Source organism: Elaeis guineensis, chromosome 6, assembly GCF_000442705.2.
Source record: "Elaeis guineensis isolate ETL-2024a chromosome 6, EG11, whole genome shotgun sequence".
NCBI lineage: Eukaryota > Viridiplantae > Streptophyta > Magnoliopsida > Arecales > Arecaceae > Elaeis > Elaeis guineensis.
In genome coordinates this window covers 9,859,073-9,884,066 of record NC_025998.2, presented here as the reverse complement: position 1 = coordinate 9,884,066, position 24,994 = coordinate 9,859,073, and the positions used below count along the sequence as shown (strand labels likewise).

The 24,994-nt window shown below is 34.0% G+C and overlaps 1 protein-coding gene across 1 annotated transcript; it reads right to left on the bottom strand.

The window, feature by feature from the left end:
• Window positions 1–65: 65 nt before the first annotated feature.
• Window positions 66–5,592, bottom strand: LOC140858717 (uncharacterized). The gene is made up of 10 exons (XM_073260028.1): window positions 5,025–5,592; window positions 4,553–4,685; window positions 4,396–4,468; window positions 3,769–3,992; window positions 3,629–3,685; window positions 3,324–3,477; window positions 2,613–2,726; window positions 2,348–2,518; window positions 1,878–2,070; window positions 66–169 (listed from the first exon to the last, which is right to left on the bottom strand). The coding sequence occupies exons 3-10, from the start codon at window positions 4,420–4,422 to the stop codon at window positions 66–68; spliced, it is 1,044 nt and encodes a 347-aa protein (XP_073116129.1). The 5' UTR covers window positions 4,423–4,468; window positions 4,553–4,685; window positions 5,025–5,592.
• Window positions 5,593–24,994: the final 19,402 nt, after the last annotated feature.

Here is a 24,994-nt window from a genome sequence, read left to right as displayed (position 1 = left end):
AGTGTTGAGATGGTCGTCGTGCCGGAGATGAGGAGGGTGAATGCCATGGTGGACAGCAGCTGTGCCTAGATGGCATTGACTGAGCTACCAGCTCCTCTGCCGACAGCTGCTGCCACTGAGTTTGTTGCTACTGGAGGCTTTGGACCACTTCTGTTTATACTTTTATTTGCTGCATAAGTGCAGCAATTTGCATGTCTGTAGTAACTACAAGATGCGAAGAACTGGGCTCTACCACTAGAAGTGGGGGAGGAACATCTTCCCGACGGGAAGACTGCCTTGCTGATCCTGCAAATGTTGAGCTCTGATTTTTGACATGGTTGTTTATATCCTTGCCCTTTCCTGGCACGTCAATCTATTGCGGCCAATCCCCTGTTGCGTCCGTCATTGGAGAAGAGCACCTGCAAAAGAAATCCTCACTGATCGAAATTGTGTCCGACGGAGACCCTCCGATGCTTAAATCAGTGGGGAATGGTGAACCGCAGATGAAGAATATTTGAAAATAACAGAATCTCAGCTCAGAATTGTCTTACCCATGCTGTTCATTTACCTCCCTTTTATAGGTGATTCAGATGTAACTGTCGAATACGTGATTTCGCTTTTTATGGCACTAAATTATCGGACCATAATCATGGAGTTAATGAGCTGTTTATACCCACTAATGACCGTGACACGTATTTGATAATCATTTATAACGGTTAGATATATAAGTTCCGTACATTCTAGCCTTATGTGATCGTGGGAAGATAAGCCGATTATATATCAGTAGATCCGAGTGAGCATCGGTTAGTAACTCTGATATGTCGATGGACTTCAGTCGGAAATTAACCAAATTATCCGTTGTTGATTGATAATAACCGACTGTCAGTCGGTCAACTAATTGTTAGTCGAAATATTCGGAGTCAGGAATTGGTTGAATTGTCCCAACAGGAGCCCAATCCATGCTTTTAAGAATCATAGAAAAGGTTTGGTTATTTATTGTTCTCCATTTATAGCTAGGAAAATTAGATCTAATATGAAAAAGATATCGACATATTCATATTCATATTTATTTTATTTAATAAATATAAATAAATATAAATATTATTTAGATATAAAAATTTATATTTATATTTATTTTAAATAGATATAAATACAGTTTGATCAGTAAAAGCATGAATATAATTATAGATATAAATTAAATAATTAAAATTTATAATTACATCATGAAAAATATTATTAAATAAATGATAAATTTAATTAATAACATATTTATATGATCATATATTTTTTTAAAAAATTAATAAATACTATATAAAATTATATGTAAATTCGAATATCCAGATATGGAATGCATAATTATCTATCCATATTTATATCTATTTTTTTTAATAAATATTAATACAGATATAAATTTTAATCAGATCTTTAAATTTTTATCTATATTTAAATTAATTTAAATATAAAAATAAATTTAAATAAATATTATCTATATTATTTTTATCCTTATTTATAGCACAAGGGCAAGCGCATGCAAGTAAATGGATGTGCTCACGATGATAATATATTAATAAATCTAAAAATTTATTTATGGGACAAAACCTGCCACATCTCGTAAATGAACACTATTAAAAAGAAAACCCTCCTACGGTAACCAACTACCGTCAAATCTTTTGTTTGAGATTAGCACCATCAATTAGGGATCTTATTATTGTCTTATTCTCAAATCCAAAAACAAATGAAAGACATAAATAAGCTCTCATGAAAATGTTTTTGACTACATAGAGGAGACAGAAGAAACATTGGGTTGGCTCCATGATTGAGCTTTCATCTTCTTAGCCCTCTTAATTTGCTTTATGATGTCCAGCCGCTCCTTTGAATATGGCGATGGAATCTATTACCAAGCATTGAGGTTTTAAGAGTAAGAAAATAAAATCTGATTGATAATTCTTTCCATTTCAAGACCTGTTGATACGCAACTTGAACTACAAATAGTGATCGTATAATGTGTGTATGTGTGTGCGTAAAACTTAACAAGCGAGGGATGTATCTCTTAATCGCAGTCAGAATAGCTGCATGGCCTATAGCAGTTACCTGATCATATGAGTCAAAATTGAGTTAGTCTTTGAAAAAGCTTATGGTTCATACATTCCAACTGGTTACAGAAAATATTTACTCCATTACAAACAAGCTGATACAAATAAAGTCAAGCTTTGCACTAGACAACTTGAGAGCTTTTACTTATAAGCTTTGGCCCTTTTATTATTTTAACCATGACTCAACCACTGTCAGTGAATAGAAAAATCCTTGTGTACCTACTATATATGAAATAAATTAAAAAAAGCAAAGATGCTCTTAACCATGTACTCACTGGAAGAAGCGCCAGAATTGCAACAGGAATAGCACAGGCAATATCAGTTAATGTCACAGTGATCTTCTTTCTTTCCCTCTCAGTAAGTTTGCATCCGAAAATTTGCTTTTGGATAAGACCAACTGAAACCAGTAGATCTAAAAAGAGCAACCGAGTTCCCATCCATATATCCTTAATCACAGTTCACGTCAGATGGTATGCATCCATAAAATGTTAATAGTAATAGATGTTTGTCTAACACATATTAAGCAGGTGCCAGTCTTACATAGATTGTAGCTAGCAGAGAGTAGCTAGATCTAATAAAGAAATTCTGATTAATTGTCGCATCCATGGCTTCAGGAACATGAAGCTCGTCGAGGATCTTATCGGAGCAGCTAGACTGCAATATAACAAGTGTTCAGCACTTAATACAAACAAAGTGCTTCACATTTTCAAATCGCAAGGAGAATGTTAATTGGGTAGTTTTTCTCCTTTAAATTTCTAATTGTCTTCAAGAAGTTACACCCAAATTAGTAAAACCTTCAAATGCCAAGGACCCGCACAAAAGGTACATTTTCAAAGCAACACTGTCAAATAGCTGGTAATCTGGTCTTATTTGGATTGGCGCATAGCATGAAATTTGCAGTTGTTGACAATGAGATTTATGATAATGCTTTTTCACATTGATAAAGTCATTAATAAGAATGATACAAAAATGAAACATATTTATTTACTCATGGAAATCTACCATATAGTTCTTCTAAGTTGTAGCAATTTCTGCAGGAAGAGTAACTGCATAGCTCACAGGATTATAAATGCTTGCTAACATATGCGAAAGAACAAAAAGAAAAAAAAGACCAATCAATTGATTCAAGTTTTTGTACATCAAAGGTTGAAAACAAGTGAAACTTTTCAATACTTCTGCCCGTCGAGGGACCTGGCACTGGCTTCTCATAAGTCATCGCCAATTATAGATGTTACAAGATAGCTTCATTACCTTGTTTATACCTGAAGCATATGGAGGGTTGCTTTCAGTGATTTCCCTGGTCATTGGATCCCCACAACACCGGTGTCGCATTCTTATGGTACCAATGTCCCATAGATGTGTCATTGGCTCTGGAAATTGAACTCGAGTAGCTTTCCCCAACCCACTGTTTGATAGAAATTTGAAAGTCAAACATGCAACCATTTTTCTTAGAAAAAAAAAGGAAAAAACAAGCAAACATTTTGAAACAGCCAGTTTGTCTCCGAAAATTTAGCTGTTGTTAATAGTAGAAGAATCCATTGCCAATACCAACTTACCATAATCTATCATAAGCAGCCCAATAATCTTCTATACAAATAACTAGTAGATTCTTGCTGCAAAATGCAGTAGCATAAGTCTTCCTTTACTAAGGTGACCAGAAGTTCATGTGAAAATGAAATGGCACACCATTTCTAACCTTCGTTGTAGATATAACACCAACTTAGCATCAAGAGATGCTTGGGTCTCCTTGCTGTAGTGGGAAAAGCTTGAAAACATATCTGAGCAAATGCCAAAAACAGTAGATAGAATTATTTCTTTCTCTGCTTGCAAAGCATGTTGTTTTGACCGCTTTCTTTCCTGATGCCTCATGCAGGGCAGTGCAGGATAGAAGTCGAGCCATCCAAGTTCCTCACTCACAACCTATTAGAAGAATAATCATGTTTGAGGAAAATTTTGACTCAGTTTAAAAGCATTTAATAGTATATGGTCTGAACCACTGAATCATGCAGAATAATCATGGATCATGACCCGAAATCCAGTCAATCATGGGAAAAAGAATAACTATAGTAAATCAGAATAATCATTTCATATATTCATTAAAGTATTACATTATAAGTTGGTTGCAATTAAAAATGACAAAGTTTAGCATGCAATACTAAACCAAACTCTTGATAAAACAATTCAAAAATGATAAATTAATGACCTTCAGTTTATGGATCATCAACATTCTTCATTAGACATGGGTGATTTTAAAATTTAGTAAGATCTGCACGCAATTTCAAAATTCCATTTTCACATTCCACAGCACTTAGTCAAGACTTACCTCCATAAATAGTTGATACATACACATGGAGGATAACTCTGGATACAAGAAAAGGATACCACATTCCAAGTAGCTGTTGCGAGATGAAAAGAATCAATAAAAAATGAATATGAATATAACTTCTTGGATATGCTCTTGGGAATGTGAAGAAAATCACCAGATGAAGTCCTTGACAGGTTCATCAAGATCCTTGATATACAAATGGGATAAGAATAATCTTGTCTTCCTTCCTAAAAATGCAAACAGTCCCAGAACTGCCAGATCCCTAGCTAAAACCTGCCAAATAATTACTGTAAAAATGATAGGAGCATTAAATTCTGGTAAAGAAAGATGGAAACTGGATGAGATTATGAAGCTGGGTGCAAGATCATATATCTAATAGCATATTGAGAAATTTCTAGGTAAGATATTTCTTCTGTCCCATCTTAAGTGCACATGACAATCTTGTGACAAAAATAAAGCTCTTTTTTCAAAAAAAATCATAAAATCCTACGAAAATGAAAACTACACAAATTTAAGTGCCCAGCAAATGCTAGTGAATGCTTGTTCCCCTAATAGTAAGCAGTCTTAAAGAGCAAGCAATATCTAAGAAAATGGATTAAAAAAATATTTGATAAAACAAGGCTAACCTGCGTGTCGCAAAAGCTCCGCAGATTTGTAATGACACTTTCTCTATCAAATGCTGCTACAAGCTTTACTTCAAGTAATCTCATCCAAAACATTATCTCACCCCTGGTGTCGCAATGCAGTACTTTTGGACCAAAATGACTCAAGAATTCATTTTCAAATCCTGCATTTGTTGCTAAACAATGCAATTTGCCTATTGAAGAAGAACCATGTAATGCATCCATAAGTTCCCTTGTTAAGTCTGGAAGGCACTTGGTGAAAGCAGGGCAAGAAATACGCTTAGCACCTAACTTTGTAAGAGCGACACAACAACTGGTGGCCAGAACAGTCACTGCAATACAACTGAATATCTTTGTTCTCAGTGGAGCGTCTTCCTAGAGTGTGGGATAGTAAGCATGCAACAAAGATATGTGCATATCTGGAAAGCTGATCATATGCAATGTCATGTTACCTCAATTGATAAAGATATACGAACAGAAATCAATTAATTGGCAATTCATCTTATAACCTAGGTTTTCCGAAGCCAAGATATTATCCATCTCAGCAGGTGACCAATGACCAATACTGAGATGGACTGATACCTCAGTTAATCTCAGCTGAGATTGAAGCTGGGGAAATTTTAGGAGGTATCAAGTTGTTCAAGAATCTCGGCCAACATATAGGATCCAAGATATTGATATCTCTTCCAATATAGTTAAACTGAGAACTAGTACATCTGGTAAGCATTTAATTGATATTTATTTGTTAAAAAAACTCATTCAAGGTTGGAAAAGAAAAGTTTCACAATCTTAGTCAATATAGTGATATTTGTATTGCCTGATATCCATGATATGTCAGTTTTTATCAGCCAAGGTAGGAAATTGTGCTTGTTACTTTCCAATAATCGATAACAAAGAAATTTTATATACGAACCTTTTTCCATATTCTGATGCCCACCTTTCCATTAAGGGGGTGAAATACTTTGTTAAAATTGAAAGTTGTTCTGTTCTAAACCATGTCACCAAGTTTTGTTCTCTCTTGTTCAACTGGCTTTCAATGCATTCAATAATCAAACTCACTTTGGGGGAAAGTCTGTAGAAGAAAAGGATATTGATGAATAATACATATTCTTAAGTAAATTTCAACCTTACTTTTTGACCCCTTTGCTCCGGTTAAGCTTGGATAACACTTACATACTAAACACCAGATGTTTATCATCAAACATATTCTCCAGCTTCATCACTGTTTTCAACAAAGCATAGACTGCTGCCTACACAACCATGGAAAAAGAAAAAAAAAATAAAAATCACCTTTTCCGATAGCTAGAAACTAAACACCAATCTATCGGCGTGACAGAAGATATTTGTTGCTACAAAAGGATAAAGTAGATGACAACAGAACTTTCAAAGAAAATATTTGTTGCTACAAAAGGATAAAGTAGATGACAACAGAATTTTCAAAGAAATTTTACACCCATGCAAGCTAAAGGCTCAAAGAAAAATGACAAATATTGCCTCACTTACACATAAAGGACTTATGTAGTACACGATGAAAGGGACTAACTATACACAAATAATCATTCAGTACTTAAGTTGATCATACCACCTCTAATTCGCATCAAATGTACCTGCACCCTAAAAATCCATTAGTTTTACTTGTAAGTCAGTGGAAGGCATAAGTCCAAACATAAGGACAAGCTCAAGTAACATATATGAGCTTCAGGCCTACATAATGCATGAGAAAGAATGGTAATTCTAGAGCACAATAGATGTAAGAGCACTTGTATGACTTAAATTGAAAACTTCTGTCTTAACCTGCCTTCAAATTTATTAACTCTCCTTTTTATATATGGTGCAGAGTCTGCAGACTGCAGCCCACACCTGAAAACAAAGTATTTCTATGGTTCTGATCTGTTTCAACCTGTGACACACATGGAATATAGAAAGAAGTTCTTGCAAACTAAACTATGTGCTATGCTCAGAAATGTGGTGGGATAAAATATGCTCTATCTGAATCTGATCCAGGTCCACTCGAAGATCAAGTGAATGGGCCAGCAGGTCTGCCCTATTTGTGTTTTTCATGAGAAACAGAGTAGGCGGTTGCTGCCCACCATAGGAAAAGGTTTGCATAATGCAGGTCCAACTGAAAGACTAAGTAAATGGACAGTTGCAATCTACCTAGAAATGCATGAGAGCATGCTCAAATTTTTCTAGAAGTTTCACTAAAAAATCAAGCGAATATGTAGAAGAGAGGAGGATAAAGTTTTTCTGCTTGAAACATAAGACAGAACTTTCAGGTTCATAAGTGTGTGGTTCACCTGATCATATTGGGATATTGCATTAGTTTACAAAACTTTGATGCATGAATAAGCTGTGGGGATTGTGTCAAGAGGAAACCCTAAAGCCTAAAGATAAGCCAACATTCTATGAGATTGGTGGGGGCAGTCTAGTGGAAGCACATGGTAGAAGTAGCTATTGGAGTGGGATAGGTTAAATTCTTAGGATGTCTAAGAATAGAAAGCAAGTTATTGCCTCCAGATCATACACACCAGACAAGGAAAAGGAAGATTATGCTTATCAGTATATTTGACCCACATCACTCAACACCCAGCAATTCTTGGTTATGAGAATTTTATACCTGATATGCAATTTGTTGGTGCCAAACATCCACATCCACTCCAACCCATGCATTAGCTACTTTGAGATGGCTAGTAGATGATTTTTGGGACTTTATGGCAAGAAAAAAACTTGTTGCAGCTTCATGCAATAATTGAAGTACAAAATTTGTCAGACTGATATCCATTCTGTAGTTGGCACAGATATCCAGTGGAGGCACCTCTTCACCATAATCACGATAAAAGTCCAACGAAACTGTTGAGGACATCTGAGAAAAGGAATGTCTTGACAAATTTGTTTGCGAAGTTGGCATTGTAAAAGTGAAAGGAAACCTGTAGATTCTTTTAGTCCCACTTAAAGCATTATTTCCCCATCGATCACGATTAAAATTGTGTAGTTGTGCCCTTAAAAGAGACATTGAATTGTTCTTGATCATTTCAGTACACCAAGCACCTAGAGATCTGCAATGCAAGATGAATAATTACAGCAACTTCCCTCAAACATGCTATTGTAAACTTTGATAAAAATGAAGAAGTGGTGTAGTGCTTATGATTTTACAACATATATAATAGTGAAGATAATTTTGATGAGAAAATGGTTACAGCTTGAAAAAATATGGTCACCAATTAGCATAATTGATTGGTGCATCTTTAGATCAAACAGACTACTTAAATGTATCAATACAGATTGAGTTAAATAATGCAAATCATATAATATGGATTCAGAAACAATATGAACTTGCAAACACATGTATACATTTATTATCAAATAACAGCCCCCAGTTGTTCAGAGCCGGGAATGCAAATCGTTCCAGGCCATGTCTAATCAAAATTAAATATGCTAGGTCCATACCAGGCCCACCACCAACCGTAAATGTGATGGCTTGCAAATTCACATATTTATTGAAAAGAAGAATAACAAAAAGAGAACGATATATTAATCAAAACAAAAAAGATATAAATACAAGTAAATAAATCATAAAAGCAAATAACTAAATGGGTCCACCCAGATGACTTTATAACCATTTAACAAGAACAAACATCCTTCCTTTTCTTTATATTCGCTTTTGTAAACAAAAAATGTGATTCTGGACAGCTTGATTCACCTTTTCTCCTAGATGGGAGTGTTCTGTGTAAATCTTGCTAGTTTTGTCTAAATTACTGTTGATAAAATAGGAAATAAATAGTATATATATAACAAGGATTACGGAGATGATTGAATGTAATTATCATTCTTCATCAATTCCCACTGAGAAGGTCAGCTTTATGAGCTATAACCAAGTGATGTTCATCTCAAGCTATCACATTCTGAGTATTACCGGAAAGAGGCAAATATCAAGTGAGAGGCCATTTGAAATTTTAGATTCTCATTTGACTTTATTTGGTGCATGGGTGCATACGAAGAAATTGCTTGTGCTGGAAGGGTTTTCCCTCTCTTGGAAGATCACAAGCCCAAATGACAACTTATTCACATAGGTTCCACTGTTAAGTTGCCATGCAGCCAAGTCTTGTTCTTCATAGGCCCTTGTCATCATTATCATTTGTAATCTATGTCACTTCGGTTCTTTTGCATGGCCAATATACTAATTTGGACCACCTTTCAACACATATCAGTATCAATACAGGTAGCACCCTTCCAGATTCTTCCAAACTTGTATTCTGATCTTCTAAGAAAGAATCTAGAATCCCCCAAAATGAACTATGAAGAATCCAATCCTTCTTGTTCCTTTATTACTATAAACCCCCTAAGTTCAGCACATACATCTGATTTGCAATTCATGAAAGATGAGATTTATCAATACAAAATTGAAATCTCTTGACATTTGAGAAACTCTAACCTATATTTGAGTTTTATTTCTCAGAATACGTCTTCCACCTTTATTATAGTACAATTTCCATTAACAAGTAATTCTACTCTGATAGTTGTGACAAAAATGAACCAATAATTCAACAAGCACTGCTTTTGCAATAATTTGGACAAAGGGATACTATAAATTCTGTGCAAATACAGTAAAGCAAACAAATTCCAATAAGTAATCCGATTTAATAAGCATTAGTAAATGACTTAATACTTGCTGGAAATCATCCTAGACCATCATATTTACAGTCCTGAAATGTTCTAAATCCAGAATTTGAAAAATACATGTATCTTTAAATAGCATTTTGTTTTATTTCCATCTATACCATTGGAGAGCAAACAACCCGAGCCTTCTGTGTGGACCTAGAAACCTCCATTAATTTCTCCCTTTTCCGCTTTCTTTTTTTTTCACTTTTTCTTAAGAGAAAAAAAAAAAAAAGATCATTTGCTTGAGAAATAAAAAAATAATGGTCATCGATGCTTTTTAAGAACATTACACATGGCTGGTACTGGTTTCAGAAATACACACAACTATCTTCTCACAAAAAAAAAAAAAAGTCCACGTACATTATGTGTATTAATATAATCCTATAAAAGCTGTCCAAGCTACGCAGAAGTGTTTGCTGAACTAGTGAACCGCACATAAATTTCTCATAAATCATTGTCTTCGTACCACTTACTGACTAAAATAATCTTTGTATTATAGCTTGATCTAAAGCCTAAGGAAACAGTGAGCTGGATGAGTGTATAGGATTCCAAAAACTGCAACACTATCCCAATTTCATAAGCTATTGGACTAAGTAGCTAAGGTAACTAGAACGTTATAATATTTTGCTTGGAAGATCACATAATGGCAAAGGGAATTAGCGAGAGGTCACTCTTCCTTCTTGTGCCAAGATAATTAGAACATAGATGAGTAGTGGAAATGATGATACCATCCCAAAAATTTCAAGAATAACTACAGAAAAAGAATCACGCTAAAGAAAGAAGTGAAACAACGATGTGTGTGTGTGTGTGTGAGAGAGAGAGAGAGAGAGAGACCTGGAAGATTTGCCGAGCCGAAGAAATGTGGACGGAGGCGTGGGAGCGAAAGAAGCCATTGGACTACGGAAAGAAGGATTGAAATGAGATGGAAGAAGAGGAGTAGGTAGAGTTGAAGTAGGTGATGGAGAAAACTATGGAGGAGCTTTGGGTTCCCCTCCGCGCTACTTTTTTTGTTTCGGGCCGCAGGCCCTCGCAATTAATCGGGAAATGACGGAGACGACCCCGCCCGGACGACGCATAGGCGAGCCATTCCCAATCCCAATTGGACCCAAGAGGTCCAGGAATCTCGTTCATAGCATGCTTTAGAATCAATCATCTACTTTAAAACACGACTCTCAAAGCATCTTGTGCTCCGAGTATAGAATTCAAATTTCAGAATGTGCATGGTGGATCTAAGCTGCACCACCAACTCAAGCAAATTTCATAATTTTATACCGAAATCTAATCATAATTGAATGCTTTAAATGTGTTAGATAGCAGTGTGTTGGGATGGATTTGGTTGGACCGACCAGTATCTCAATCAATACTCAAATTGTACTTGTCAACCGATTTTCAGTTCCTGCCAGCCCTAAAAATTTAGTGCCTATCCACACCACCTAAAGTCCTGAGGCGATTCCACTTCAAACAATAAAAAAAATCCTAACCTGATCGGTTGAATCTAATCATGCTATTTTGGAATCTTTGTTGTTCAAGAAGATTGGCTTGGAGAAAACAAGATTCTTTTAATAATTGGTTTTGCTGACATGGTTTAAACCCAAACTAAAAGTGACTCGCTATCAGTCTAACGATGGACATGATTAACTAGATGTTCAAACCATGTTTACAGAATATTGTTTAAGATAGTAAATTAACTAGATGTGAATTTAATAACTTAACATCATTTAATAGATTAATCAAATTAGTACTTGTTTAATAATGCGGGTTTAGACTTATACATGCCAAGTTAGGAAGTTAACCATGCCAAACGTGAACATAACGTGAGTCAATGGGTTTGTTAAACAAATTATATAAGTTAACTTGTGTTATATGTTTCATAAATAGATTAGTTGGATTGGAACAACTGACCACCTTATTAAATAGGTCCCATTTGGGCTTTTCAAATTTTTGTGTTAAATAGGTCCCTAGTGACCACCTTTGAAGATTGGTGTGTAATGAGTTAGATGGGCCGCCATTACATGAGGCCATCACTGCTCCATGAAATTGTTTCATCTAAATATTTGAATAGTTTTAGATATATCATATATTTATTTTGCGATAGAAATCCGAATTGAAAACGACTAAAATAGAAATTAAAATGGCGAAACCTCCTAACATGTCTAGTTCATGGGCAAAAATTTGTTGTGTGTGTTGGGGGGGGGGAGATGGGAACTCTTTTTGCGCGGGGCGTTGTTGTGTGGGGTGGGGAGATGATTAGGGATGGCAATGGGTAGGGTTTGGGTTGGATAGTATACTACCCATCTCCAAACTCGAACTTAATATCCTATACCCAAACCCTACCCGATATCCAATCGGGTAAGAAAAGAAATATCCATCCCCATACCCAACGGGTTCGGGGATACCCGTGGGTAACCCATTTTCTCATACCCAATCCATACCCGCCCCATACCCAACCCATACCCGTCCATTCTATACCCCAAAAAAAGTAAAATAATTTTATGCATATTATCAATCAAAAATAGAATTACCAATTATATATATATACATACATACATATGCACATACACACTTCTAACACACACACACATACATACATGCATACATATATGCATGCATACATATACATACATACATATATATAATTATATATATAGAGAGAGATCATATATATGTGTGTGTATATGTGTGTGTGTATATATGTATATGTATGTATGTATATGTATGTATGTATATATATATATATATGTATATGTATATGTATAAGTATATATATATTCGGATATGGGTTCGGGTATTACCCATACCCATAGGTTCGGATCGGGTTCGGATAGAAAATAGCACTATCCATACCCTACCCATACTATAGTTTTCGGATTTTATCCAAACCCAGTCAAACCCTATTTTTCGGGTTTGACCGGGTTCGGGTAGGGTGTATACCCATCGGATCGGATTAATTTTGCCATCCCTAGGAGATGTTTTAACTAATCAAGCTTTAATAAGTTATATTTTCCAGCATATGCAACATTGTTATTGTTGTGGATCTGTATCTCAGCCTCGATTGTGACATCCTCGACTCTGACTAAGCTATAAGATATGGATGCCAGCAGGTATACAGATGTGACAGAGATGAAGGCCGTCAGACGTGCCTCATCAACAATGATTTTTGACTCTTCGGCTTCAAACGATCTATTTTAGATCGTCCTCCGTTGATCTATCTTAGATTGCCTGAGACCGATATGCACCCTATAACCTCCATGGCCAATCTCAGCCGTCCTACTATAGCTTGCATATTGCCGACCTATCTTAGCCAACTTAAAGATCGAATGCCTACTCCATGGACTCCAGAACCTTGACACAGGATGACCTATTATAGTTCGTCCTTGGTCGAGCTGAACTCACCAGATCTGTTCCTCCTTCAAATTGAAAAAGCCCAGATAGAGTGAAATTCCTCTATGATCGAATCTTCCATAAAAAAAATATATTTTATCCGAATCAATCTGTGTGACAAATCTTGAAATTATCAAGACTCCGAGATGGATATGACTCCAACTCCTCCTCCATAAATAAAGGCTCTAGAACCCTCCAAGGTACACAATTGACTCCTCACTCTCTCTTCTCATTGTTCTCCATTTTCTGACTTGAGCGTCAGAGTGTCTTCACCGAAGAATGCCCTTGGTGAGGACTTCTTTGTAAGTATCCGGGCGAAACTCCAGCGGCGGTTTTCATCTCGGCCACATCCACTTCGGCAACCGACCTCAGGTGCGTCGAATGCATCGCAACGCTCTAATGGCCGGTGGGCCAATAACGTCTAGCCGATCAACGCACCACCACCACCGATTCAAGAGAATCCATCGCCAGCAGCACCAGAAGTATCGACGATTTTTCAGGATCAATATAATAGCCTCGTCCAGCAGGTGCAGGCGCTTTCAGCTACAGTAAGAGAAATGCAACATAATAGCGAGCATTATCCTACCTCAGAAAATCCACAGCCAGCCAAAGGGAGATCAACAGATCGGCCTTCCCATAACCCGAGGGCAGGAGCCAGTCATCATAACTAGCCGACCTAGAAGTCCATCTTGCTATAGACCTAAGCGGTCACCTATTGATACGCTCTTGTCGCTAGAGTGATCAAAAATATTATTTTCATCGAACTTCTAGTTCCATAGAATAGGATGAGTCGAGTCGATCCGACGATTGTGTTTGGAACTTAAAGAAAGAGAAAAATTTGAAATTTTATATGCGCTAGAATCGTTGTTTAAAAATCTAAATAAATAAAAAAAATAAATTCTAAATTAATGGTAGAGGTGATCAAGCAAGAAAAATCTCAGGAATTACGAATCATTCTTTTATAAAACATATTTTAGTACTAAAAATCATGCAAGCGTAACTTATTATAAATAACATTTGAGTATAATCTATCTCTATCTGAGTATGGACCGTATCCTTCATATTACAACTCGTCTCTTTATGAGTATAGATTATCCCAAAAGATTTTATAAAGAAAAGATAAGAGAACACATCCTAAGATAATTTATTTCTTTCTTAAGCATGCGTCGTATCCTACGGATCACACTACATCTCTGAAGAAAATAAATTATTTAGATTAATGATCTAATCATTAAAATAAAAATATAAGTATATATTGAAAAAAATAATTTTTTATTCTTTGCATGAAAAAAAGTACATAAAAGATATAGTTAAAGAAAATAAATTTGTCTATAAAAAAAATCATCTCCTTCTCAAGATGCAGAAGTTTAGCCACCTATGATATTTCGCTCACCATGACTTTCTTCTCGTTGGAGAAGAACATGAAGAAAAACAGTAAAATCTCTTTATCCCATCACAAAACTTTTTTTTTTCTCTTTTTCTCTCTCATTTTATTTTTCTGTATTTTTTCTCATATTTTTTTTCTCCTCTCTCTCTCTATATCAGGTGCCCTCTTTTTGGAGCCTAAAAATCTCCCTCAATTGTAGCCGTTACAGAACTCCTCCTGTTTTCAAGATTTCTTGCCTTGTTAAGAGTCTAAAACCGTTCAAAACTCCTTGTCTCGTCCGCGTGAAACCATCTGCCGTGCCCGTTCATCCGAACCAGCCGCGCCCAATCCGCTGTCGCATGAAGAACCCTTGCGCCGCGTGACCACGTGAAGCCGCTCTTGCCAGCACGCCCAGCTCCCATTTGAATCCCCGACAAAAAGCAACTGTTCCGCGCCAAAAAGCCACAGGGTATTGCCGTGAGCCGCGTGGATGGATCAAAAAAGATCATGCCTTTTTTCCCACGAACGGTGCGTGGAGAGGGTTGAGGCGTAAGAATTAATTGAGAAGAGTTCGGTGTGCGTGGGGATTTTGAGCCGCATTAATTAAAGGATGAAGGGGGTGGGACCCGGTTTGTGGAGACGTGAGATGGGTTTGTGTGAGAGACGACTTGAGCGTGGAAAGGAAGTTGGGGAGGAATTTGCGTGGCATCTTGGGCTGTGCGTGAGATAAGGGAGTGGGGGCCGCATGAATTAAAGATGGGGGGAGAATTGTAAGACTCGTTTGATTGACGGGAAGGAAGGAGGTGGGGGTGGGGGGGTAGGGGGCGGGATGTGCAGTGTGGGGGCGGGCGGTGGATTTGGGGCAAGAGATGCCTTTTGAAAAGTAAAAAAAAAAAAATTTATTTAATTGAAATTTAAAATAAAATAAAAAATATATTTTTTTATAAAAATTATTTTTTATATTTTATAAGAAATAAAAATTTATGAGAGAGATAGATTTTGATATTTTTTGTGATATAAAAAGTGATGATACTTTTTTTTCTAAAATATTTTTTTAAGATTCATAGTTGAAATTTAGTAAAATATCAAAAGATGATTATGATGAAATACTGAAATAGTAATATAATATTATATTAATATTATCTTAATATTTATATAATTATAATATTAATATTTATTATATTTTAATATTTATATTAATATAATATTTTTATTAATATTAATATAATATTTATATTAATATAATATTATATTTATATCTATATTAATAAATTTTTTATATTAAAATATTTATATTATATTAATATAATGTTAATATATTAGTATTACATTAACACAATAAATTATTATGGTCTAATGTTATATTATACTATATTTATATTATATTTATATTTATATAAATATAATATTTATATTTATATAAAGTTTATGAGTAAAAATATATGGTTTTATATCTACTAAGGGTATAATAGATATTTTATATAATTTTTTCAGAAAAATAGGTGCTCATCCAAACATAAACTACTTTATAATAAGTCACCTTCCCATGGTCCACCAAACATATCAAAATCATATTCTCAGGAAGTAACTTCCGAAAAAGTTACTTCTCAGAAAGTTACTTCCTAAGAAGAAAAATTTTTCTCGTGAACCAAATGAGTCCTTAAGGAAGAGGACTTTAAGTTCGTAAGTGAGTCTCAGGGCATGAGGGATTTTAAGTTGTTTGTGTGAGAAAGGATGTGGTACTCCTTCATTTAGACCTTAGATGGTTGGCATCTTGAAACTTGATCCTTGGATCCCAGTGAGTTGCTTCTAAGCCATTGATCGCGATTTATTCCTTAAGCTGGTTGTACTTGACCTATTAGTTTTTGAATATTTCTTTGGATTTGAACCAATTTGAATTTTGATCAGGCCAAACCTCCAATTATCTGCAAAATAGATTAAGAAGCATCAAATTTTCAATAATAATGATCAATTAATAACAAATCAGGTGCTTCTAGCATTGTAATTCAAGTGTTTATCACACTTTCCAATTTGAGTTTTACTCATCTTTGAGTAAAAGAAAAAATTAGAAGTATGTACTGACTCGTCTAGATATATGAGTTACACCAGGTAGTTCTAAGGTCAATTAATATCCGATCAGAGAATTAAGAGATACGTCATTGGATTATTAATTCCATCCCAAATAGTGGTTAAGTAAAGAACATAAAATTCTAGAGCTTTTCCTTGACCAACTTCTTACTTTACTCTTTAAATCCTCTAGCTTTAATATAGGCTGGTGTTTTGCCTTTTTGCAATTGGGTCCCTTTATTTTAATTTTATAATAAAATATGTACAGTCAGTACAATGTTCTAATCCCTTAAACTTTCTATCCAGCCCTTGTAACGAGCTTTCAACCAATGACTCCCAAACTAGTTGACTTTAGGGCATTAGATATAGAACATCCCTCGGGCTTACTGACTTGAGTCAAACAAGCTACGAGTCAAGACTGACTATATCAAGAAGTCTCTTTGTATTCTCACATTTTGACGCGAATATTAATATTTACTTAGGCAAAGGAGTCCGGTTACTCAGTGAGATATGTTACTCAGTGAGATATACTCAAGACCTATGTTTTATTTTTTATTTTTTATTTTTTTATTTTTTTTAAATAGGGCCATTTTTTCATACATCGACATTTTACACTCATACCCATACAAAGTAGATTTTTATTGATATAGGTAGAAAAACAGTTTTAGAATCACTCAGAAATTTATACTGTTCTAGACCTGACCATTTATTGGATTTCTTTAATAATTGGATCCTTAATATTTCAAAAATTTTTTAGACTGTTAATCAATCATAGATTAGAATACCTGATTAACTTCAAATTAAGATGAAACTAGGTACATAAGACTAATTATTACCATATTCAAGGACTTAATTACTCTATTTAAACCCACCTCCAACTTAATTTTTATTGTCCTTAATGAAGGAAAAATACACGTAGCTTTAGCTTTTCTCCAACTTAGCTTGGTAGTTATAAAAACTTAAAAAAAAAAAAACTAACTAAAATTGTAAAAAAATACAAATCAAAAAGCTGGGTTGCCTCTCAGAAAGCGTTCAGTTTAAAGTCTTCAGTCGGACTAAACCCTTGATACAGGATTAGTCAGTATAAATAAGCTCATGGAGAACCATGGCCTCCTCTACAACTTCAGTAGGCAACTTCAAGAATGATTTTAATCATTGTCCATTAATTTTAAAAATAGCACCATTATTTGGATTCTCGATCTCTACAGCCTTATGTGAGAAAACTTCTTTTACTAAAAAGAACCCTGTCCATCTAGACCTAAATTTTTTAAAAAATAAATATAGCCTAGAGTTATACAAAAAAAAATTTTGATCAGATGAAAATGATTTTCTAAAAATTGCTCGATCATGAAATATCTTACTTCATTCTTTGTATATCTTAGCATTTTCGAATGTTTCATTCTTACTTTTCTCTAATTCATCAATTTGTAGCTTCCTATGTTGTCTAGCCTCGTCTAGATCTATGTTCAACTTTTTAATGGCCCACATAGCTCTAGATTCAAGTTCGACCGGCAAGTGACATGCTTTACCAAACACAATCCTATAAGGAGATATTCTTAAATTGATTTTGACGATGGTGTGATATGCTCAAAGAGCATCCACTAACTTTGAGGATCCATCTTTTCTATTGGTACTCACAGTCTTTTCTAAGATTTGTTTAATTTATCTATTTGAAACATCTACTTGCCCACTAATTTATGGATGATAGGGTGTGGCCAATTTATGGGTGATGTTATACTTTTTCATTAAGGATGCAAAGGATCGATTGCAAAAATATATTTTTCGATCATTTATAATAGCTCTGGGGATTCCAAAATGGGAGAAAATATTTTTTTTAAATTTGACAATAATTTTACTGTCATTAGATCTACATGGCATAGCCTCTATCCATTTGTACATATAATCAACAGCCACCAAGATATATTCATTTTCAAAAGATTTTGAAAATGATCTCATAAAATCGATTTCTCACACATCAAAAATCTCAATAATTAAGATCAGATTTAATGGCATCATGTCTTTTTTTGTGATCCATCCTATTTGTTGACACCTAACGTAGTTTTTGCAGTACTCATGTACGTCCTTAAATAGATTAGGCCAATAGAATCTACATTGGAGAACTTTTGCGGCAGTCTTCTTGGATCCAAAGTGGCTACCACAGGCTTGATCGTGACAAAAGGATAGGATGCTTTTGACCTCATGGTCTGGAACAAACCTTCTGATGATTTGGTCAGAATATTATTTAAACAGATATAGATCATCCCAAATAAAATATTTTATTTGGGCAAAAAATTTATGTTTATCCTGAATGGTCCAGTGAGAGGAAATCTTATCTATGGCTAAATAATTGATAATATCAGCATACCAAAGTTCTACAGTCATGGACATGAGTTGTTCATCAAAAAAAGACTCTTCTATTGATGGTTCGTTAGAAGGCGCATCTGTCAATCGGGATAGGTGATCAGCTATTATATTTTTGGATTTTTTTTTATTCCTGATTTTTAAGTGAAATTCTTAAAAAAGTAAAATCCATCGGATTAGACGTGCCTTGGCATCTTTCTTTGACAAGTAATGTCTAATGGCTGAGTGATCAGTGTATACAATGACGTGTGACCCAACTAAATAAGATCTAAACTTTTTTAGAGTAAAGACGATAGTCAAGAACTCTTTCTTAATTGTGGAGTAATTAAGCTATGCGTCATTAAGAGTCCTACTAGCATAATAAATAATTCACGATAGCTTATCAATTCTCTATCCTAGAATGGCTCCAATGGCATGATTAGATGCATCACACATAAGTTCGAAGGGCTAAGTCCAGTCAGGTGGGTGAATGATGGGTGCGGACTTAAAGGACTCGAGATACTCAGAAGTGAAGTTAAATTTGACTTCTTTGGCAAGAAGATTAGTTAGTGCTTGAGCTATTTTACTGAAATTCTAGATGAACCTCCTATAGAAGCCAGCATGTCCTAAAAATGAGTGAATTTTCTTGACTGATTTGGATGGTGAAAGATTTATAATCAGATCTACTTTGGCTTTGTCCACTTCAATACCCTCCTTTGAGATAACATGGTCAAGTACTATGTCTTCTTTGATCATGAATTGATATTTTTTTCAATTAAGCACTAAGTATTTTTTTCTTATACCTTTCTAAGACTAGTCTTAAGTGATGCAGACATTCGGAGAAGGTGAAGCCAAAGATGAAAAAATCATTCATAAATATTTCTAGAAATCGCTCGATCATATCAGAAAAAATAGTGATCATGCATCTTTGAAAAGTAGATGGAGCATTACATAAGTCAAAGGACATGTGTCTTTAGGCAAAAATTTTAAATGAACTGATAAATGCGGTCTTCTCTTAATCCTCTAATACTATAGAAATCTGGTTGTAGCCAAAATATCCATCTAAAAAATAATAGAACTCTTGTCCGGCTAACCTCCAACATCTGATCAATGAATGGTAGGAGAAAATGGTCCTTGCTTGTGGCCGCATTCAATTTTTTATAATCAATACAGACTCTATATCCAATTTGGACTTTGGTCAGCACTAGCTTGTTTGCTTTATTTTGGACCACTGTTATCCCTGACTTTTTTGGTACTACTTGAATTGGACTAATCCATAAACTATTTGAAATGAAAAAGATAATTTCATTGTCTAATAACTTGAGAATCTCTTTTTTTACTACCTCCTTCATAGCTGGGTTAAACCTCCTCTAGGGGTCTCTAATTGGCTTGGTTTTCTCCTTCAAATGAATTCGATGTTGGATAATTGAAATGATAGAATTAATTGAGACTTCTCAAGGACTACAAATGAATGATACAATAGAGAAAGCTACACCCATAATTCTTTTTCAGATTCGTTAAATCTTTGTCTGGCTCATTTTGGGATGGATGATTTTGATGAAGATAGATATATTACAAAAGTAAATGACCTAGTAGATATACCCTATCCCAAAATTATCTTACTTTGGATCGAAAAATATGAGCCACCATCTAGCCTCCCAATAGCTTCTTTGTTAGAATCATCAACTGTTCTAGAACTAAAGTCACTTCCTGATGCACTCACTGACACCCTTTCAGTGATCTCTAATAAAAAAGCCCATCTTATGGGTGTTCTAAAAGCACATAAAGAAGCTATCGAAGGGGATATTGCTGAAATGAGGGATAACAATTTTGATTTTTATGACTAATTTTTCTGTATTCGATACTACTTTCGAGGACTGCTTCCAAAATTTATCTACAGTACTAAAACGATGCATGGAGATAGAGTTAATGTTAATTTGAAAAAAATATCAGGTTATAAATCAAAAAGTGAGTATGCCAAGATATAGCATATCTGAGACAGGGATTGGGGTAGATCAATCTATAATTGAAGAAAATTTTAAACCATCATCCCCGATCTTGGCCCAGCAAAGATCATTCTTTCTTAATTTTAATATTTCTAAATTCTGGTTTAACATGCTGGCCATAAACATTCTATTAATTCGGGTTAATCATCATCGAGTATTCTATGGATGTTTTACTACCATGATGATAAGGCCTCTTGATTGATCCTATCTTTTTGAAACCTTGAGGGATGCACCCAAGTTAATTATAAGTGGGACTCCTTCATAGTGTCTGGCTGAAGATGTTAAACTTAGCATTTTTTGAGAGGCAACCTAAACTTTTTATTTTCTCTATTCTTTGCTTTAGTGATTTTTATTTTTTTAAAGAATAATGGACCATTCTATATGGAGGCACTTGTCAATGAACGAGTATACTTAGTCCAGGTGGTATCTCTCTTTGTTTTATTTATCTGTCTCTATTTTATTTTTCTTACTCCATTAAGGATAATAAAAATTAAGTTGGGAGGTGAGGATAATTAAAAAAAAAATTTAAAATCCTCGAATAAGTAAGTATTTAGTGTTTAAGCACATGTTTACCCTAGATTTGAGTTGAATCAAGTAAATTTTAAAACAGCAATTGATATTCATCTAGAAAATTCTTAAAACACCGAGCGATCAAATATTAAAAAAACTTAATAAATGATTAAATCTAGAACAAAAATTATTCTAGCATTTCTAACTCTCGTTACTAGTATCAAAGAAGAGTCTACTTTTTATAAGCATAAGTAGAGTATCTATACATTCCTTCATAAAATATACAAAACAAGGAGGCAAGTTCTAAATATTGATCTTCCATTGAGTAACCCAGTTTCTTTGCCTCAAGAGGCATTGATGTTCGCATCAAAAAGTGGGCAATATGAAGATACATCTTCAAAAAAAAAAATGAAAGAAAAAAAAAGAGGAATAAGAGTTACTTTGCACTTCCTTGTATTAAAGTAGATAATTTGGAGATGAAAATAAAAATTGATCTAGAAAAAATTTTAAAAAATTTTTTTGTTCTTTATTTAACCATCATATTAGTGATTATTAATACCCTTATTATCTGTCTCAATAACATTCTTGTGAGTATCAATGGACTGTTTAGAAAATTACTTGATAAAATATCCATTTCAGAATATGATGATATTTAATACTAATTTTCTTTTACTCGAGGATAAGCAAAGTTTAAATTGAAGGATGTGATCAATATATTAAATGTAATATAAAAAATATTAAAATCTTTATTATTTAGTATTTAATATTTTTTTATATTTTTTTAAAAATAATTAATTATAAAGATTTAATTACAAACTGACTAGTAACGATCTTTCAATATATACAGATGAAGTTCGAGTCTAAATTTATATTTATCATATATATGATATATAGAAATATATGGATGTATGGTGAGAATCTAAAAAGAAATAGAAGAAAAAAAAAAAATATATATATATATAATTTTGGATGGGACTCATGGGATTAAATGAAGTAAAGTGGGCGCCTGGGTCTTCACAGAGTGCTATTTGAGTTTGATGGATGGGACCCAGCGGCTTGGAGAAGATTTGAACGTGGCTTGGTTTTAGGCGGGAGCTCACAGCGGGTTCAAGTGGGCTTCACGCGGAAGCCAAGTCAGCGAGGCGGGTGCGGCTCACAGAATTCAAATGCGGGTCCAGCAGCATGCGGGCTCGTGTGGGTGTGATCACATTTCAAGCGCGGCAGCGGGCTCGCGTAGGTTCCGAACAAGGCCTGAGACACGCTGAGACGCGCGATGCAACAGAGTGCGGCTAGGATTTTAAAATCTAAAAAAATAGAAATCCGTGGGGTATGAAGTGGTTGGATACGATTAGAAATTTTGAGGGCTACGAAGAATAAAAAAAAAAAAGTACGACAAAATAAAAAAAAAAATTATAAGAAGAGAGAGAGAGAAAGAAGAGAGGGGTTTTTTAGTGGTCTTCATCTTCAGGAGAGGAAAAAAAATTTTTAATCTAAATTTATATTTTATTATTTATTTTTATTATATATATTTTTTATTATACAATCAATTATTTAAATATTATAAAATTTTATTTTTAAATAATATTAAATATTTTACAAATATAAATAATTTTTGTAATTTTATTCATGTATTCTATTGTAGTTTTTATTGTTTTATGAGATAGATTTTTGAATAGCTTATGACTACGTAGAGACAAATCGTTATCTAAGGGTACGATTCGTGCTCAGCAAGATAAGCTATATTCGAAATTTAATCATAAATTTATCTTTTTTCGATCACTAAAATTTATAGTTTTTAGTGATCCAGATTGCTTTACTTAAAATACAAATCTGTGATCAAAAGATGGATTCGAAAATCTGAGACATTTTCTTATACTTGATTTTTTTTAACTTTATTTCTTTCAAATTTGTTTCTTTTATCTTTTCAAAATTCTAAAATTTTAATTCTTCACTTTATTTTCTAAGTTGAACACAACTCAGCCTTTTGATCTCTGAGAATACGATTCCGACTCACCCTATCTATATAGTTTGAGTTATGTTTTATTTTTGACCACCCACAACAGCGATCAAATTTTGATCCCGTTGCTTTTCTTAGACACCAATTAAATTGATCAGATCAGTAAATGGAATAATTAAGTAATCACCTTCCTTCAAAATCTTATTCCTGAACTACTTATATGGACACCAGTTAACTAATCAACCCTAACCCAATCTAACTCTTAGGATCCTTTGTCCTAGTGAGCTCAAGTATCCTAGGGCTGACGTGTAATTGATTTTAAAATTAGAGTTAGATTATGCAGATGCAAGAAAGTAATTTGTAGGCTAAAGAAGGATGATGGAATCTTCACCTAATAGATTTTACTTTTAAGATTGATTATGAGAATGCAAATGCAAATAAACAAGATATCCACACAAAAGATTTTTTTCTTTTATTTCTAATGTCACTACATATATTATGATTTTTTTTTAAATTTTATTATTTTATTATTTTTTTAGATCAAGAGAATAAAAGATAAGCTGGAAAATAAAGTAAATAAAATAAAGACTAGAATAATTAAGGCAGTTCACTAAGAAAAACAATAAAATTATCGAAGGTAGTAAATAATTTTTTTTTATGTATTTTCTTTTCAAACTAACTGTGTCAAGATCTCCGACAGCAGCGCCAAAATCTGATATGCTCTTGTCGCTAAAGTGATCAAAAATATTATTTTCATCGAACTCCTAGTTCTTTTGAATAGGATGAGTCAAGTCGATCGACAGAGATCTTAGACGATTGTGTTTGAAACATAAAGAAAGAGAAAAATTCGAAATTTTATGTGCGTTGGAATCGTTGTTTAAAAATTTAAATAAATTAAAAAAAATTTAAATTAATGGTAGAGGTGATCAAGCAAGAAAAATCTCAAGGATTACGAATCATTCTTTTGCAAAATAGATTTTAGTACTAAAAATCATGCAAGCATAACTTATTATAAATAATGTTTGAGTATAATTTATCTCTATCTGAGTATGGACCGTATCCTTCATATTACAACTCGTCTCTTTATGAGTATAGATTATCTCAAGAGGTTTTATAAAGAAAAGATAAGAGATCACATCTTAAGACAATCTATTTCTTTCTTAAGCATGCATCGTATCCTACGGATCACACCATATCTCTGAAGAAAATAAATTATTTAGATTAATGATCTAATCATTAAAATAAAAATATAAGTATATATTGAAAAAAATAATTTTTTATTCTTTACATGAAAAAAAGTATATAAAAGATATAGTTAAAAAAATAAATTTGTCTATAAAAAAAATCATCTCCTTCTCAAGATGCAGAAGTTTAGCCACGCATGATATTTCGCTCACCATGACTTCCCTCTCATTGGAGAAAAACACGAAGAAAAACAGTAAAGTTTCTTTATCCCACCACAAAACTCTTTTTTTTTTTTCTTTTTCTCTCTCACTTTATTTTTCTATATTTTTTTTTATATTTTTTTTCTCTTTCCTCTCTCTCTCTCTCTCTGTCAGGTGTCCTCTTTTTTGAGCCTAAAAATCTCCCTCAATTGTAGCCGTTACAGAACTCCTCCTGTTTTCAAGATTTCTTGCCTTGTTAAGAGTCTAAAACCGTTCAAAACTCCTTGTCTCGTCCGCGTGAA

What these genes read in the sequence shown, in the direction of transcription:
- LOC140858717 (XM_073260028.1), bottom strand. Translation starts at nt 4,422, where the DNA reads ATGTGTATGTATCAACTATTTATGGAG. An exon ending in TGTATCAACTATTTATGGAG is followed by an intron (nt 3,993 to 4,395) that starts GTAAGTCTTGAC and finishes TTCTTCTAATAG; the next exon opens with GTTGTGAGTGAGGAACTTGG. An exon ending in GCTGCTTATGATAGATTATG is followed by an intron (nt 3,478 to 3,628) that starts GTAAGTTGGTAT and finishes TCTATCAAACAG; the next exon opens with TGGGTTGGGGAAAGCTACTC.